The sequence below is a fragment of the Photinus pyralis genome, unplaced genomic scaffold (genome assembly GCF_008802855.1).
Source record: "Photinus pyralis isolate 1611_PpyrPB1 unplaced genomic scaffold, Ppyr1.3 Ppyr1.4_LG2, whole genome shotgun sequence".
Taxonomy (NCBI): Eukaryota; Metazoa; Arthropoda; class Insecta; order Coleoptera; family Lampyridae; genus Photinus; species Photinus pyralis.
Genome location: NW_022170403.1, coordinates 16,298,295 through 16,317,492, shown reverse-complemented (window position 1 = coordinate 16,317,492; position 19,198 = coordinate 16,298,295). Strand labels below are relative to the sequence as shown.

Sequence of the window (19,198 nt, the reverse complement as noted above, 5' to 3'; positions counted from 1 at the left end):
TTAAAATCCTTGGAAGCTTTGTGTGTGTTAATATGTGCTTTCTTAAACTGCATATGCGAATAGTTGCAGAATATCACTGGTCACATTTTAAGACGTTTTAACAATAAATTTTACTTTTTCTTGAGTTCCAATTCTGAAAAATAATTTGATTGCGTTATAAGTTCTTGTTTATATATTTACGTAAAACTTAGTGTACGTCTGTTTCCGATTAATCGCACTAAATACCCTCAACCAACGGTTTAATTGATTTTACAGCAGATGACAGTTAACCATGACATGACGTTCGTTGACTTCAATAAGTACTACCAACCGAAGAACGCACATAACCCCTTCTCTCCAGCGGAAACTAAAAAACACCGCGATGCGGGAAAGTCGTTTTCCCGTGCATCGAGGATGCTTGGAAACATTATCTTTCCATTCAATGAGTACAAAAAGATTAATTCAGCACGCTACCTTAACGCAATACAATTTGGCGTAAAGACTTTGCGGTGACAAAGAAAAAAAATAATGAGAAATTAAATAAAGTATGCATAGCCTTTTTTTTTTAATTCTGTCCTGTTTGTGCAGAGACCAAGCATATTATTCATGTTTATAATTTCCATGGAAACAATATATTCACATAAGAGGTTATCTATCAGAGTTAACTGGAACAGGGAAGACCGACAACTCGAACTCGGAACAGTAAGAAACTCTGTTCTTTTTAGCGCATTTCCACAAAAATAAAAAAAAATGCGCTATTGTGGCCACTTTGTCCGTCCGTCCGCCCGTCCGTCCAATCGTTTTGCGACGCTACTAGTTCTTTATCTTAAGAGCTATTGTTCTACTTTTTTCGCTATTTGGTTCGTTATGGTGTCGAGTCTTGTACCAAGGAAGGAATTTTTTCTGTACCGCTTACAAAAAAAGTTATTGTAAAAAAAACAAAAAACCGTTTTTTTACATGTTCCATAATTTTACACTTTTGCCGTTTATTAACGATCCTAGAGATCGTTTATAATTTTGCATTGCTATCTGTCGCCTGCCGGTTGGTCTGTCCGTCTGTTCCTTTGTCTGTCTGTCCATCTATCTGTCCGTGTGAACGATAAATTTGTTTAGAAATGTCCGATCGCTTTTACATCTCCGTTAGTTATGAACTGAATTGCATGAAATTCAATATGGGCATAACTTTAGCCATATAATACGCAATGCCAAAAGTTGAATCGAATCGATTCAAAATTCACAGTGCCCTTTTCGCATCTCGACCATTTATAAACGGAATTGCGAACTTTTTTACTTATTTTGAATGAAATTTGATACATAGGCACTTGGAATAAAGGAAAATCAAACGCCAATTTCAAAATTTGGTTTTGCGCATGCGCAGTGCCAACTTTTTTATTTATGGAAGAATTTAAACGAAATTTATCCATAGGCACTTGGGATAAAGGAAAATCAAACGCCAATTTCAAAATTTGGTTTTGCGCATGCGCAGTGCCAACTTTTATTTATGGAAGAATTTAAACGAAATTTGATACATAGGCACTTGGGATAAAGGAAAATCAAACGCCAATTTCAAAATTTGGTTTTGCGCATGCGCAGTGCCAACTTTTTTATTTATGTAAGAATTTAAACGAAATTTGATACATAGGCACTTGGAATAAAGGAAAATCAAACGCCAATTTCAAAATTTGGTTTTGCGCATGCGCAGTGCCAACTTTTTTATTTATGAAAGAATTTAAACGAAATTTGATACATAGGCACTTGGGATAAAGGAAAATCAAACGCCAATTTCAAAATTTGGTTTTGCGCATGCGCAGTGCCAACTTTTTATTTATGGAAGAATTTAAACGAAATTTGAGGCATAAGCACTTCGAATAAATGAAAATCAAACGCCAGTTTCAAAATTTGGCTTTGCGCATGCGCAGTGCCAACTTTTTTATTTATGGAAGAATTTAAAGGAAATGTGATACATAGGCACTTGGAATAAAGGAAAATCTAGCGCCAGTTTCAAAATTTTATTTTGCGCATGCGCCGTGCCAACTTTTTTATCTATGGAACTATTTAAGTGAAATTTGATACTTAGGCGCTTGGAACAAAAGAAAATCTAACATTAGTTTTAAAATTTAGGTTTGCGCATGCACAGTTCCAACTTTCTTATTTAGAAAAGCATTGAAATGAAATTCTTCTCATAAACTGAAATTGAAGTAGCACGTCAACAATGGATTGCCCATGTGCAACGCTATCTTTCATATTTGTGGCCGGATTTTACGATTTTAACAGAAGTTGCATCTTACAAATGGGAAATGAATGCAAGTGGAAATGCGCTTTATGTAAATCGTTTACGATTACTTTTTAACTTGTTTTAAAGTAACTGGAAGATTCAATGAGTGGATTCCACTTTCATTAGCACAATGGTTTCGCTACTCCAAACCTGGAGACTCGATTGGAAGAATTGTAACTATCTAAAGAAGTCGCTTTTTATGAATACGAAAAATACAAACTTCATTGTTAGATAGGCGCTTGAATGAAATAAATTGTCATTGTCATCACTACAATACCAAGGTAGCACTCATCAGTGTCAAGTCAAACCAATTAGGTAAAAACAAATTTGGTCATGCTAACAAAACCTGAACTTTTCACTCATCGCCAATGACCTGCATCACTTTCCAATTTTCATTGCGGTCGACACCCTTCACAATTGAAGCAAAACTTTTAGAAAATTAAATTTCAATAGACCTTACTTTGCGTTCACAATTTCAGAAAACATAATAGGCGAATTTTAATTGTACCTAGAAAGGAGACGTAGAAGTAATTAAACCGCAAAGTGAGAAACAATACATTATAATAGGGATCTGGGATATGCAGCCCGTACATGAATATAACGCGTATTATAAGAGGGTAGAAGCAATTATAAAGATTAAACCTTTTTTTAAAAGAAACGCATACGCCACCTGCGCTTACTAAATGCCTTTTTAGCTATACTAAGGGTAGGTACGTACTTACATAGATGTCTTCTTTGTTAGTCTATCGATTTTCTTTGCCTGGAGAATTATAATTGACTGCATTCATTTCCCTTATGTAGGCTAAAGGTATTTCGAGGAAAATTATTTACATTTTTCCGTTTTATCTTTGTGACGCAACAAATGGCATTAACGTCTTTAAACAAACAATATATCTTTAAATAAGTGGCTTTTTGTGTTAATGTAAGGATAGCAATATGTTAAGATATGGAGAATTGCATAGGATTTTCAGGATGGAAATTCTTCCTCCAGCGCCTATTTTTAAACCGGCGCACCCGAGACTCAATAACAATGATCCATGATGGAGATTGAAGAAATTGAAAAAGATTTGAGATCACTATGCTAGTTAACATTTAACGGATAGAAGGGCGAATGGACAAACCGACACATCTTATCTTATTTTGTCTTTATTGTGAAGTGGACCGTTTGCTAGCCCAGGTGCTTTACCTATACATAACCCACAAGACACACACAACTGCCCGAATCCCTCGCCGAATCCCCATAAACGATTTCTTTCCCTTTCGCAAAATTACCTTCAAAAATAAACAGCCTTAGACCTTGGCCAATATTTGATTCGTCGACTGTATTTACCAGGGTATTTACCCAAACCTCCCAAAATTAATCCGGTCAAAATAGAATTCATCCTTACATAAATTCACAAGAAGTTGAAAATCTACATGAACGTTAGAATGAAATTGTAAAAAGTCCCCATAGTTCCCATGTGTGCAACAAATTTTATTTACGGTCAAAGTTTGCAAAATAGTTATTTATACAGAGTGGCCCAACGAGAAGTATACATAGGGCTTTTAGGGTATTAAATTTAGACATTTCGAACAATCCTCGAACACGTCAATTTTGTATTCGAGGGGGACAACTTTTGAAATACAAATCACGAACCCAAGTCTTCACCCCTCTACGTAGGGAGCTTAACCCCTAAAATTTTAAATGGAATCCTATGGCAAATGACACGTTATTTGAAAGTCAATTTAATCGTGATTACTAATATGCTTTGCTTTTTAAATTCTATTGATTCGTTTCGGAGATATTTGCATTTGAAATGGTTTTTTCTAAAAAAACCAAAACAAATGCGATCTAAGTCACCTTGTATTAAAAAAGGTTTAAATTGTGCAAAAAATAACAACTAACTTTAAACACACAACATTTATTTCAATAAATGCTCGAATTGCCTTCCGCCTGCTTCCATGCAATAATAAAGATTTGCTTCAAAACGCTGCCGTACATGTTGTAAGATTTCAGGGGTAATCGCTCGAAATTGTTGAGTTATACCATAGTGTATTCTATTCTTACGCTATGGTTATATGTGCTCGCAACCCTTGTAATGTTCCGGGCGGAGTAGCATAAACTTTATTCTTTAAATATCCCCACAAGAAGTAATCTAAAGGACTTAAATCAGGGCTTTCAAATTACGTGTCATTTGCCATAGGATTCCATTTAAAATTTTGGGGGTTAAGCTCCCTACGTAGAGGGGTGAAGACTTGGGTTCGTGATTTGTATTCCAAAAGTTGTCCCCCTCGAATACAAAATTGACGTGTTCGAGGATTTTTCTAAATTTCTAAATTTAATACCCTAAAAGCCCTCTGTATACTTCTCGTTGGGCCACTCTGTATAACAAAAGCGCGAAGTTCAATTTCGCGCATTGAGACTGAAGGTCAAATGCGCGAAATAACTTCGCGCTAGCGTTATATACAATATTTTTTCTAAAACTGAACCGATTGTTAATTAAATTTGCTGTTCAAGTTCAACTTTGTCATGTATGCGAACTACTTTTTTTCATTGTTGACGGTTGCACGCACGTTGTCAATAGCAACCTTACTTATTAATTAACCGTTTAAAAATCTAGTACTTCGTGTTTCGAAATTCGTCAGAAAATGACAGGATTTTTTGACAGTTGTAGAAAAATGTGTTTTTTGGATTTTTTAGCGAAACGGTTAGTTTTATGATAAAAATACTTCAGACAAAAATTGTAGATCATGTAATTATCTACAAAAATTTCCCTTAAACTTTTCCCCTACGGTTCATTATTTCTGAGAACAAGCGATTCTAAAATTTACTAAAATGGTATTTGCCTCGGTATTTGCCATAACATGCATGACTACGCTGCCTATGTACATCATTGCCCATTGGACGAATAATATGAGTAAAACTATAGCTCTGCGTGACCAATACATTAATATTGAATGTTAAGTGCCCGTTGTCTGCTCTTTTTTCCAAGGAATTCGTTTTCTTCTTTCAGTATATACAGCTCCAAAAAAAGTTACTTGCATAGCTAAGTTAGGTACGTTACTTATCTCTTGCAACACTTGCTTCGCTCTATGGCCACTTTCACCGTCCGTCCGTCCGTCCGAGGTCTTCAACTCCTACAGTTTTCAAGATATGTAGTTCGTGCATGAGCAAAATGTACAATGCTATATCTTCGAGGTTATCTTTCTTATTTACGGAGAAATTTTTTTGAAATTTCAACCAAACATTGTTCTATCAAAGGCAAACATATCGCATATTTTAAACATCAGGTATGCGCATGCACAGACTGCGCAATGCTAAGTTTCTGATTTATAAGAATATTTATACTGTAACTTACTTTCCTCTGTACACATAAATAGTCCGTTACATGACCTTTATGAAGTACTTAACAATTCAAATTGCGCTCGTGTTACTAGTCTTATTCATTTTTTTTTTTAATTTAACCAACTGTGTATCTTTTATGGTTTCCGTTTTTTCCATACTGTTCATTCTTATCCTGAACACACTACATAGCTTTGTTCGCACACTACATTGAAAGTAAAACAGAAGGTCACCAATGTACCTAATGTGTGTATGTAAACCAAAATATAAAAATAATCTATGCTGCTGCGTTAGAAAAACACGTGTCGCTATACAGCTCGGCGGCACTGTGTTCTTCGTCTACATTTAATTGAAATGTTTGTAAAAAAATCATCTCCAATATTACTAGAAAGGGAAGTAGGGAATCAAAGTCAGTCATTTTTTTTTATTTCAGGTAAAATATTACTGTGCGAGTCCTTTCTTACTATGTAGCTAGTAACAATAGAATAGGATTTGCACATAATGCAACGCATTTGCAGTGTAATTTACATGAACAAAGGCAACCGTCAGAGTATTACCATAAAAGGTTCACCCCATACGTAATAAATACATATATACCAACCCCAACTTACTACTCATTTCTAGAAACCTTGTATTTTTTTTAATTCACCTCGTTTTGACAAAATGTTTCTGAAATTGTAATTGAAAGGTCAGGCCCTTGAAAAAATGAAATTCTCATTTTTCGGTATTGCAAGCAATTTTGGATAGTCAGCTCATTGATTATTCCCAAGCTGATAGTGAATGTAAATTATACTGGCCTAGTTGTCTATTATATAGGTATTCAAATTGTGGCCATGTAAATGTACAGTGTGGTAATTCGTATTCGCATGGACTACATTTTATAATCGATTTCAGCTGCATGGCTGCGATAATTGTATCTTGTACACTTAAAATGTACTAATTTCTGCTCGAATTTCTGCGGTAGTTTGTAGTTGATGTTACTTTAGGTATCTTCAAAGCAATGCTGCTTACAAAAGTTGAACTACAGAGACGTAGTTTTAGTCGGAATTGCATTGCCTGGTTACTTAGAATAAATGCGGGTATACGTAAAAGCGAGCGTAAAAGGGATGTTTTTGTAAGCTCATTTTTGCATGTCCTGCAACGATTAAGGAATGTCGGATTGGAAAACTTTTCTTCTATTATTTCATTTATGAGAACATCATTTTCCAATCTGAAATACTAACGCGTTGGCGTAATCCTCAGAATTTTTACAAGCGAATAAGTTGGTGGAAATGAATTGACGGCGAGTTCGACGCATACGACTAAAACAACTTCGTTATTCATCCCCCACAGAATTTGAATGAATAAATATTCAAGACCGTTTCTCAAAAGATTATAGAAATTCATTGTTCCCACTCGGCCACAATCCTATTATATCAGTTTTTCCGAGGAATTTGCTCCTTAAATATAAATAAGGAATACTTACTATGAAAAATTATGTGGACGGCGCTGCTTTGATCTTATCATAAAATAAAATATTAATTTTAATTCCCTTTTCAATACAGACACGATAAGAAAATAATTAAGCAAAACTGTTGAAATTGACTAAACTTATCTCTACACTTTGATCAATTGCGCAGACAAGGGACTGAAGATTGAGTTAGGATTATCTAGTTCACATCAATTCGAGATTTTCGCAGAATATAGGCGCATTTTACTATGGTTTACTCTCGGGTTTACTGCAATGATGACCTTTTTCAATACCTTTAAAGAGCAGCATGATAACATTCTCGTTATCGTATTGATTATAAACTCGGATTATAAATAAGTATATTGGATGATATATTTTAAAAAAATTGAATGGACTAAAAATGTTATATTATAGATATGATATATACAAAAATGCTCAAATCCGTTCTCATCTCCAATAGTACAACCACCGGCTCCCTATCACCCCACCGCAAAATTTTAAATTGCGAAATTTTTAATTGGACAAATCCTAAACAGCGTTTTTCGAGGCATTTTTATACAATAAACGATGCATTTGCATTGCACATGGTGACTCATCTAAAACGAGACTGACCTATTGGCAGGATATAAGCAGTGCATTACCCAAAAACTTGTCCATTTTTCCTTTTGCAATTAAATTTGCCATTTAATGTCTTCTCCAAAAATGTTACTTAGATGCTAAGCTGCAGTAGATCAGTTGCTATGGTGACTTATTAACATTTCATTATTAACTTCAGTAGCCCTCAAACTAGTTTGAACGTAATTTGGATTGCTTAGTTCTTGGGATGATTTAGAAGTTTCAAATCTTAATTTGGCATCTAATCCTTTTTGCAAGAGAGATAAACAAAAACGTCTTTGGAGCTTCACTGTGAAATATACTTATCTAATAACAAGATACGAAGAAACCTACACGATTTTCAGTATTTTGACGCTCATATTCAATAGTACTGTTTCTTGAACTCGTAGAAATCGATTGGCGAAGGTTTCACATTGCTGTCTCTTTCCGTTCTCGAATTACACGAGGAAGATACGGACCGACAGACGGACAAATCCATAACATCTTAAAAATTACAGTTCAGTTAAGAAAGACGTTCCAAATTATATGCAATTTAAAATTATAAAGTTGCACTCATACCACTAACGGCTGAAAATACTAGAGGCTTCGTAAACAATGTCCCTCTCCAACTAAAAACTGATATAGCAGCAAGTCAATAACATCCCTGCTTCGATTTCGGTATGTTACTCTGTATTAAAGTCAAAGAGAACATTTTTTATACATTGTAGAACGACAAATAACACACTGCAATTAGTAAAATGGAACCAAGTTTAACACCGTCGAAATTTTCTTGGTGTTATATACCGGGTGAATCATTAGAACTGAGGACAGTTTGAATTTCGCGCGTACAATTCTAGTGTTTTTTACGTGATTGAATTGGCGATGATATATTTTTAGTTATTTTACTACTTCATATTAGTCACCAGTGCCGTCGTTATTTCGTTAATTTGTCGTTGTTTTTAATTTACGTTTGCAAACTGTATTATCAACGTTCTTAAAAACAGTTCTTTTCAGAGCTACGCTGTAAATTCAAGAGTTTGTTGAAGTAAGTAATTAAGTAACGGTTAAATCACACTAATTTGCATTTGTAGGTTACAAAAACCCTTCTTGAGGATGCCCTTCACACAAGAACAATATGCCTTTATTTTGAAGGCTCATTTTCGAAGTGCTGTACGTAATGAAGATGGAACGTGGTCATATTCGTTCCGGTCCTGTCGAAAGCAATTTATGGAAGAGTATCCCGATGTTATTATTTCTTATAAAGCATTTGCCAATCATAAGACACGAATTGTGGACCGATTTGAAAACAAGAATTGCATTTGTAAAGAAAAACATACCGGTCGTCCATTACTACGAAACGATGAAGTGGTCCAAGATGTCAGACAACGAATGGAGGCGAGTCCCAAAAAGTCAATCCGTCAGTTAAGTGCCCAAGCTGGTAAGTGGTACACGTAGAATGAATTTATACCTACTAACTTTATTTTCGAATTACAGGAGTGTCTTATTCAACATACTCTTGATGAACTACGAGCAGCAATTATTGAGGAACTAGAAAAAATTTCACCTGAAACTCTGGAGAAAGTGTTTGACAATATGAAGCGTAGAGTGGAATTGTGCCGTGAACACAATGGTGGACATGTTGAGCAATTTTTATAGTTCATTTAATACAATTTTAATATCGTGACTGTGCTTAGTGCAAATGTAAAATTTGTTGTAAAATGGGAGACTTATTTGTAAATTAAAAATAAATTATTACCCTTGGAAAGTGATTCTACATACACCACTGGAATTAGACAAATGATATTCTGTTATTACCAACCTTTAAAATTTTTAGTTTTGCGGGACATTCAAACTGTCCTCAGTTCTAATGAATCACCCGGTACATTTCTAAGGTCTTACTAAACGCGAAAAAAGACCTCATTTAATTCTTATGCGCGTTGTACTGTTTGCTCTACGCGGAGCGCGAGTAATAAAGCGGTAAATGGGGATTGTGGCATATTAAATTAAACAAAACTTGCGGTAAGTGAATTTAGATTTTAATCCACTTTTAGAGCCCCGTATTGTATCATGCACTTGGAAAATTAACCCATTCAAGGATACTATTCATTTCATACATTTGAGATGAACGTGCAAATTTCAAATGTTTCTAAATAGTATATAAGAAAAGTAAACATCGATTTATACGTAAAAATTACCACAGAACGGCTTTTATCTGAAACATTTTTCGATCGAATTTACAGAATCTACACCAAAATGCGATCTTTGTACCTGTATTTTTGAAATTCGAACAATTTTAACTTCAACACTGGACTCGGCACCTAGGTTTTCAAATTATTGCGACGCGTAGGACATGCATATTATACTGAAGTGTAAATACCGGGAGGCCCAAACGTATGAAATAATGGGTGTAGGGTTTCGTCCAGACGGGTGTCCATGTGAGGGACGATATCTGAGATCGAACTAGAGGAATTTTCTGATTTTCTTTAAACCATCGTTTTTCTAATTTCACCATCGTTGTATCTTCTATGGTTGCAGAGACCCCATGACAAACATCCTTATCTTGGACACCGTGTATATTCTATTTGCCTATAGACGACCACTTTTTGACGATTAAATAACATAAAAAAAATACAGGGTGTTCCATAAAAGTGGTGTGTACGTCACCATGTTCCTTTTTAATGAACCACACTACAAATATTTCTATTTTTTGATACTTCATAATAGATATTGGTTTTTGCCCTACCATTGATTCGTATTGTTGTTTTCCGGATATTAATTGCTATTGTTTTATTGGAGTCGTAAGAAAACAATTATTTCAGGCTGGTTTTGGGAGACATCAATGTGGTTGTTTTTGCCTTAAAAAAATACCTTGCTAAGTTAGTGTTTTTAAGTCATGAGTTTTGAGGTTCGCGAATCTGGCCAATTTCGAGTACGTAGTACTCTTTCTTTAAATTTATTGTTTCAAGTATTTGAATTTATCAACTCAAAAAAGGCATTTCAATGAAAGTATACTTTTCTTTTCAGTCCATTCCAGCCATTCGTGTCTGAGTGATATTGCGGGTACTGCATGGACATGCACCATTTTAAATGTACTAAAGAAGAAAGTAAAACGACCAAAACGATTTTGAACAGGTACAAGACATAACGGGCGATCAAAAATGAGTTGCTGCCGAGTCGCCTTTTGAAGTTCAAATTAAATACGATTTCACATGTAAACAAAAATTCCAAAGGTGACTCGACAGCAACTCATTTTTGATCGCATAGTATATACATACAGGGTATCAATTTTAAAACTTGCAGTTGGCCATATTTTCCAAACTAAAGGAGATATTGAAAATCGCGCAAAACCGTTTCGGGGGTATCGAGGGGGAACCAGAATCACGTTATGAGTGATCCAAAAATTGAGAAACGGAGCACTCAAATATTACCCAACTATTCTAACCTACTATAACTTTGTCGCAATTTGTGGTTTTTGCCCGGATTTTAGGATTTTTTTACAGAAAACTGTTGTTATTTATTTGATTTGTGTTAGAATAAAGTTTGCGCTAATTCATATACGTCGTGTGTTTATTCCAACCCTTTTACGATGCAGATTTATGTCTCATGCCGAGTCTCATGCTTAATCATCATGATTAATTCGTTGATTCTTACCCAAAGTTTATTTCAGATGTTTTCAAAATTTGTTGGAGTTCAAGGAATTTGATCGTAGCCGTTATTTATCATAAAATTTAGAATTTGCAATCGAAATTGAAATTTGTCATTGTGCCGGGATTCAGGTGTGTCCTCGGAAAATTTGAATGAGAGAAAAATCAAAAATGGCCGACTTCGTTTTTATTTTTTCCTGATGTTATTTGAGCAGTTACAAAAAAATAGAAAACACTTTCCCATTGCCACTTTATAAGATCTATAAGACAGCGTTGAGAGATTTTTAATACGTTTTTTTATGAAAAAAAAGTAAATACTCTATTAATTAGCATTTTTTAATACGAATACAACACACAAAAGTTGGAAATTCTGTTGGTTTCACCCGCACACAACGCCCAAGTTGTGCTAGAATACCTATCCGACAAACTTTTTTACAGGGAATCTGTCCGATAGGTATTCTCAAACGATTAAAGCGTTGTGCGTGGGTGCACCATCCTGTTGAAACCAACGGTTTCCAACCTTTATTTTTTTGTGCCGGACATCGTTGTATTCGTACAGCTTAAAAAGTGGCAATGAGAAAGTATTTTCTATTTTTCTGTAACCGCTCAAGTAACATCAGGAAAAAAATAAGAACGAAATCGGAAAATTTCGGTTTTTCTGCCATATCCGTTTTCTACCAGCTACCGCCCTTCTTTCTTACCCACATGAAATGTATACAGTAAAAATGAAATAATGTATATGGTGTTGCATAATGTCGATAAATATAATCTGCATGTAAAGAATTGTGACACAAAGCCAACATTCTACTGTGATTCCTTCGAGAGTTATACTTCCAGCCAAAGTAAATATATCACCGCTACTTTTTTCAAAAACACGCTAAAAATAAGTACTCTTCAAATACTTAACAATTTATTCTTCGATAAAATATGCGTTTATAAAAAAAGAAGTAAGTTGGATACGCCACCGGTGACCAGAAATATTTTACAAAGATGGCGAGAGAAATTGTGTACAATTTTGCTCCTACATCGAAAAATTTTCACAAAAGTAAAGCCTACAATTTTGTACTCCAAAAATTGTTGCGTATTATTAACAGTTTTTGAGGAATTTTAAAGAAAAGGCCGAGGAAGAGGCAATATTTTGCAAAACATCTAGGGCATCTAGATCAGATTACAGGTACATACTCACAGGCCAGAGCGGGCTATGCATAGGTGACTAATTTAAAGTCTGCACTAATAGGTGCAATTCGATGTGCAATTAATAAAATACGAGATAAAATATGAATGTTGAATAGTAGGGATGCGTGATCTTTCGCCTTCTTATGTGCCGGTTACAATACATAAATAAAGTGAAAGTGGTAAGTAACAATAATTGTTAGTAGATGATAGGGGGTGGATTTCACAGTTTCTTGTTTACCGGAAAAAAATTAGGAACAACATTATGTTTGTCATTAACTCGCTTAATTTTCATCAAGGGTTTCATGCTAGGGACTTACAAACACACTTTTTTTAACACTTCAAAAAAGGTTAAGTATATGAGTTCTCCTCGGTTTTCTCCGAAAAACGAATTTGTTTTTCATTCCACGTTGAAACTTTCAATTTTGCCCCCAATTTTGCCGTTTATATTGGGTCTACAGATACCATAAACCCGTGATTCTTTTAGCATTTTTAAAAGGGGCATTGTAATTAAGAACAACTTTTTCCGAAAACCTCGCCGAAAACATAGGTAGGTACCTACTTCTTCATATTCACTTTCAGAAAAAAAACGTTGTAGAACAAAAAAGTTACTTAGAATTAGTTTATCCCGTGTATTTCGACTAAAACATTTTTCACCCCACACAAATTTGAAAAAGACTCGGAAAAAGAGGACAAATAGAACTATAAGAATTTTTTCTGAGATCCCCGAGATCAACCCTAATCCAGAGGAAATTTCTCGAGGAATTCGCACACATCGCAATTTCTTTGCAAGTTGACATCCCACCATTGAATTCTTTATTCAATGATTCCACTCAGAATACAAAGCAATTTTTGCATGTTTCGTTTGATCAAGTTCGAAATAGGTTGGATAAGCCTACACTCGAGCCTACACTGAAGTTTGTAGCATCGAACAGTTTGTTCTTCAACGCCCTGTATAATTCCCACGGTATACAATAAAGAGTTACCTACTGGGTGATATTTTGTATCTAGCATGAACTGTCTAGGCAATTATTAGTAATTTATCAACTATCAAGAAAAAGGATCTGCACTGCGCTTATCCTTGATTATGTATCGACAAAACATAAAAGGATCAACCCTTTCTAGTAGGTACCTAAGAGTTAGTTGTAGGAAAGTAAAAACTATGAGCAGCAAAATGCGATTTAATTTAAAAGTAACGTGAACAAACAATCCCCTACGTCGCGTTGTTCACAATTCGCATGGAAAAATACAAATTTGAATGCCTAAAACAGGTTCCACTTCAACCAGCTGATCTGCCCTTTATATTGAGGTTGAAACGTAACACTCATGATTAATTACGCGCAGTTATCCACATCTAGATCAGCGAAATTTAAATTAAAAAGGTAATAATGGGCAATGTTTCTAGAATATTTATGCAAATGCTTGTCGGGGTGTGAACGTTATGCGACAAAATTAACAGCAAAGGCATTACACCGTCGAATAATTCTTTCTTTTCGCCGCTCTGCATTTAAATAAAAACATGAAAAAAGTAGTGCACATTTTATCTTTATCGTTTTTAATTATGAAGAGTATCTTATTTGGGGCAGAACAGAATCGTCACAGAAAATTTAGGAACAAATCATTTCTAAGTAATTCTCTAGGGTATTCGAGAAAAAGGTATTGTCATTTAGGGTTTGTTGGCGTAAATAAAATAATCGAATAGGTAGTTTATCTATCTAAGTATACATTTTCCATAGAGGCCAGAATAATGAATCACGTACAAATTACCATAATTACAGGGAAATAATTAGGAAGGATTAACATACAACCATAAGTACACGTATTTCGAAATGCATGTAGAAAACACGTTTTCATGTTTTTCTAACAACCCAAGGGAAACTGTCAATAATTGAAAATGGTAATTGAATTTTTTATTGCACTTCCAATCTAATCTAATAAAATTTATAGGACTCGATGCAATAATAGACGTTTAAACAATCTACGCATTGCAGGTTGATAGATTGACGCCAATTAAAACCTTAGAAATGACATCAAAATGAAATGGATCGAAAGTGATGACAAACCGGTAAAATTAACTTTAGAGGTTGATGTTTTAGCACCTTATAGGACGCCAAATATCGCTACTAAAACAATATTGGGGAAGTTCACTTACCTCTCCACTTTCCGCCGCTGGTGAATCGTCAATAATATTATAAATGATGGGTGGTAATCCAGGTTTCCCTAATAACGAAAAACCGAGACCGGAATTATCTTTTCGATTTAATACTACTAATAATTCTTCAGCCATATTCTAACACCATCGATTTTAAAACTTACAGGACATCGCACAACACAATATACTAACATAACCTCCAACCGACAACCGAGTAAGAGTAACGCCCAATAATCACCGATAGAGCGCAGTACTTCAGAAACAGGTAGACCTTTTACGAGGTCACTTCAATAAGATTTCGTTTTATAAACTATGCATATATGTTCACGGTGTAGTACTTGCCTTGAGTTGGGTATCGGGTTAAGGCAATTACCTTCCTTGTTAAATAAAAGTTTTTCTTTATTTAGTTACATTATTAATTATTTGGGAACTACATATGCGGTTATGCGGCATATATGCTACTTGTCGCTGTAGTCAGATGTGAGTACGAAAAAGAGTCTTACTCACATTTTAATGAAATTATATAAAGACGAGAGAGTTGTAAAAACACGCAATGCATGGCTAAATAGGGACATCCAGACTTCATTTTTCATTTCTGATCTACAGTGTACATTAAACATAAAAAACCCGTGTATCCTCAATTTTTATTTGCGAGTCAAATAAACCCAAAATAAATTATGGAAAAGTTGCGTTTTAGTCCGAATTTGAAACACTTCAATCTAAATACGTCACAAACTTACAACCAATTACGTAGAAGTGAGCAGGCAACCATCTGCGAGGCCCAAACTGCAATATTACCAAGTCGTGATGTCATCTGAGTGGTCCTAGCAGCTGATTGGTCGGGCTTATTTCTCAACAGAGCCCGCCAATTTTCATCTCGTTTTGAATAAACCGCCGATACGCGTCAGTTAGAAAGATATGGAGAACCTTTGAAAATGAAATTAAACTGATAAGTCCTTTAAAGATTTTGGCACATGATGAATTGAACTAAAATTTGGAGTAGAACGATACCCCATAGTTGACCCTTTGCTCCAAGGGCTTCGTTGATATTCAAGTTTATGTGTCAAGAATTGAATTTGCAGGGGTAATTTTAAAAATGTATTATTCTAAAACGGTGAGAGATATTTCAAAACAGTTTTCACTGCTTTATTAAGGAAAGTTCGAATTTTCTTATGGTATGCGTAAGCGTCTAAAAAAGTGAGACTATGTCTCACTTTTTCAAAGCTCTCAACTTTTAAATATTCGTAACACCATTTTTGCAAATCAGGTATCAGGTAACAGGCATTCTCTCCTGGCGAGCATAATATATTTTCTTACATTATTCGTATAGGTATATTTTCTTCTTTATTAACAGGTACAAATATAAAATTTTAAACAAATCGCCTTCAGACAAACAAATGAATGATATAACAAATGGCATTGTTTTAAATAGGCACCCTCGAACTATCAGCATGCATTCAGGATTTAAACATAATGGTCTTACATTGGAGAAAAAAGAAAATTTTGAACAAAAATTTGATAAAAACTACATATAAATACCTACATAGATCCGATCTGATCTATCGCGAATTATGCGACCACAGGGCACATGCCATTTTAATTTCAAAGGACGTGACAATAAGCAGATGAGATAATCTTTTTTTACTTTTCGTTTCTTTCTCAAACTACTTTTGCTAGGATCGGTATAGAAATGCAGTTTAAAATGTAGAAACCATCAAGGCTGATGCGTTTGTCACTTTTTAGATTGAACAAGAACAATACAATTACAGTCATCATATACATTTGGTTGATTTATTCATAATGGTCTTTCTTTAATTTACATTATTTTTTCAATTTACTTATACAGTAATACCTACTATAAATATAAGATAAAACCACGGTACTGTGTATAAAACCTACCTTTTTAATTGAATGACAATTGGCACACAAATCAAAACATGCTTTTACTGTTCTAAACTGACACTACTTACTCACTCAAATGAAATTACAGTAATGATTTAATGATTTCAAAGTTCTATAATTATATGATTTGGATGGATGAGCGATAACATCGTAGTAATATTTCCAGTTAAAAGTTATGAAAGATCACTCATGCTTGTCAAATTTTATTTTCAGCTCAATAACTGCAAGCGAGTGGTAATTTTACAATTGCAGTTATAGATATTTACTAATAATTACACGCTCAAATTAGGCCGAGACAAATTAGAAATACACATATATTCTTATCAAATGCACCAGATAAGTAAACTTGAACCTGTTGACATTTGAGCTTACGCAGTTCATATTCTTATCTTTACTCTTAGTTTATTAATCACTTTTCTATTTAAGATATGTTTTATACTATTACTTCCTCTGTTAATTACATTTTGTTTAACTGGGCAGTTTTGCCTAAAAAACAAATGCAATGCCCCACATTGGGCGAGCAAATAGTTAATGCTATGTGCAATGGCCCGGCCGAAATGAACCATACACAAAACACTTAGCTTAGCCTAGCGCTCTTATTAAAATTTTCCCAGCACTCTTCTGAATCCCGGCACAATGAAAAATTCCCTATTTCAATGTCCAAATTTTATGGCAAATAATGGCCACGACCAAATATCTTAAATTCCAAGAAGAATTACTTAAATAAATTTTGAAAACACCTAAAACAAACTTGGGGTACGAAATACGAATAACACAAATTGATCATAATTAAACATGAGACATCTACCCTGGCTCGTTAAGGGGTTCGAATAAACACATGATTTACTTCGATTAACACAAAGGTGAGTAAAGGGAGGGGCGAATATCTTTAGATGCGAATATCCTGACAGAAATATTTTTTACTTTTTACTACAAATTTCTGTACAGATAAGTCTCTTTAGACGTATTTATACCACGCTACATTTACAAGGTTACAACTAACTCTTTCAGAAACATAAATCGTCCATGTAAAAGTAAATCTTTATTTAAAAAAATTGTACCGTATATTTTTATATGCAGTTAAAGGAGGAGGGGGGGCTTGCCGATTATATACCACGTTACATTTACAAGGTTACAACTAACTCTTTCAGAAACATAAATCGTCCATGTAAAAGTAAATCTTTATTTAAAAAAATTGTACCGTATATTTTTATATGCAGTTAAAGGAGGAGGGGGGGCTTGCCGATTATATACCACGTTACATTTACAAGGTTACAACTAACTCTTTCAGAAACATAAATCGTCCATGTAAAAGTAAATCTTTATTTAAAAAAATTGTACCGTATATTTTTATATGCAGTTAAAGGAGGAGGGGGGGCTTGCCGATTATATACCACGTTACATTTACAAGGTTACAACTAACTCTTTCAGAAACATAAATCGTCCATGTAAAAGTAAATCTTTATTTAAAAAAATTGTACCGTATATTTTTATATGCAGTTAAAGGAGGAGGGGGGGCTTGCCGATTATGTAAACACAATCAAAGAAAAAAACAAAAATATTCGATTTACTATAAAAAAAAACTTACAATAGACCTTTTAAATCGTTGTGTAAAAGTCAATTTTCAATAACATAATTTTTAGAGTGGGGAGGGCTGTATTCTTATGCGCAGGTACGTAAACGGTGGCTTTTAGATTTTATAAACAAAATCAAACAAGGAAATATATATGTTCGAACTTTGAAGTACCACAAAAATTACAGTACTCGCAATAGGCGAAACGTTATGTAAAAGTAAGTGTGTATAAATTTTGGCAATCGCCTTTCGAATCTCTCTATTAAAAATTTCGTCACAAATCTCTCTGCCTTTCAAAATAGTTTCANTAGAAATGCAGTTTAAAATGTAGAAACCATCAAGGCTGATGCGTTTGTCACTTTTTAGATTGAACAAGAACAATACAATTACAGTCATCATATACATTTGGTTGATTTATTCATAATGGTCTTTCTTTAATTTACATTATTTTTTCAATTTACTTATACAGTAATACCTACTATAAATATAAGATAAAACCACGGTACTGTGTATAAAACCTACCTTTTTAATTGAATGACAATTGGCACACAAATCAAAACATGCTTTTACTGTTCTAAACTGACACTACTTACTCACTCAAATGAAATTACAGTAATGATTTAATGATTTCAAAGTTCTATAATTATATGATTTGGATGGATGAGCGATAACATCGTAGTAATATTTCCAGTTAAAAGTTATGAAAGATCACTCATGCTTGTCAAATTTTATTTTCAGCTCAATAACTGCAAGCGAGTGGTAATTTTACAATTGCAGTTATAGATATTTACTAATAATTACACGCTCAAATTAGGCCGAGACAAATTAGAAATACACATATATTCTTATCAAATGCACCAGATAAGTAAACTTGAACCTGTTGACATTTGAGCTTACGCAGTTCATATTCTTATCTTTACTCTTAGTTTATTAATCACTTTTCTATTTAAGATATGTTTTATACTATTACTTCCTCTGTTAATTACATTTTGTTTAACTGGGCAGTTTTGCCTAAAAAACAAATGCAATGCCCCACATTGGGCGAGCAAATAGTTAATGCTATGTGCAATGGCCCGGCCGAAATGAACCATACACAAAACACTTAGCTTAGCCTAGCGCTCTTATTAAAATTTT

At 34.2% G+C, this 19,198-nt stretch overlaps 2 protein-coding genes across 14 annotated transcripts in view; one reads left to right on the top strand and one right to left on the bottom strand.

Annotated features, from left to right (window-relative positions):
• Window positions 1–16,584, bottom strand: part of LOC116163485 (PH and SEC7 domain-containing protein 1) — a 94,358-nt gene extending 77,774 nt beyond the window's left edge. For 6 of the 12 annotated variants that reach the window (XM_031477428.1, XM_031477427.1, XM_031477424.1 and 3 more), the window contains exon 1: window positions 14,590–14,826. In XM_031477428.1, the coding sequence (XP_031333288.1) occupies window positions 14,590–14,724 (135 nt within the window). In that variant the 5' untranslated portion in view covers window positions 14,725–14,826. Of the gene's footprint in view, window positions 1–14,589; window positions 14,828–16,488 lie in introns of those variants that run through there. The other 6 variants (XM_031477423.1, XM_031477432.1, XM_031477425.1 and 3 more) reach the window with 3 other exon arrangements.
• Window positions 8,570–9,321, top strand: LOC116163488. Of its 2 annotated transcripts, XR_004143748.1 has the most exons (3): window positions 8,570–8,665; window positions 8,712–9,058; window positions 9,115–9,321. XR_004143748.1 is itself a non-coding variant. In XM_031477439.1 (2 exons), exons 1-2 carry the CDS (start codon window positions 8,734–8,736, stop codon window positions 9,138–9,140), a joined length of 351 nt encoding a protein of 116 aa, XP_031333299.1. In that variant the 5' UTR covers window positions 8,577–8,733; the 3' UTR covers window positions 9,141–9,320. The 2 variants fall into 2 exon arrangements, 1 of the variants encoding a protein (XP_031333299.1); XM_031477439.1 differs by having other exon boundaries at window positions 8,577–9,058; window positions 9,115–9,320.
• Window positions 16,585–19,198: the final 2,614 nt, after the last annotated feature.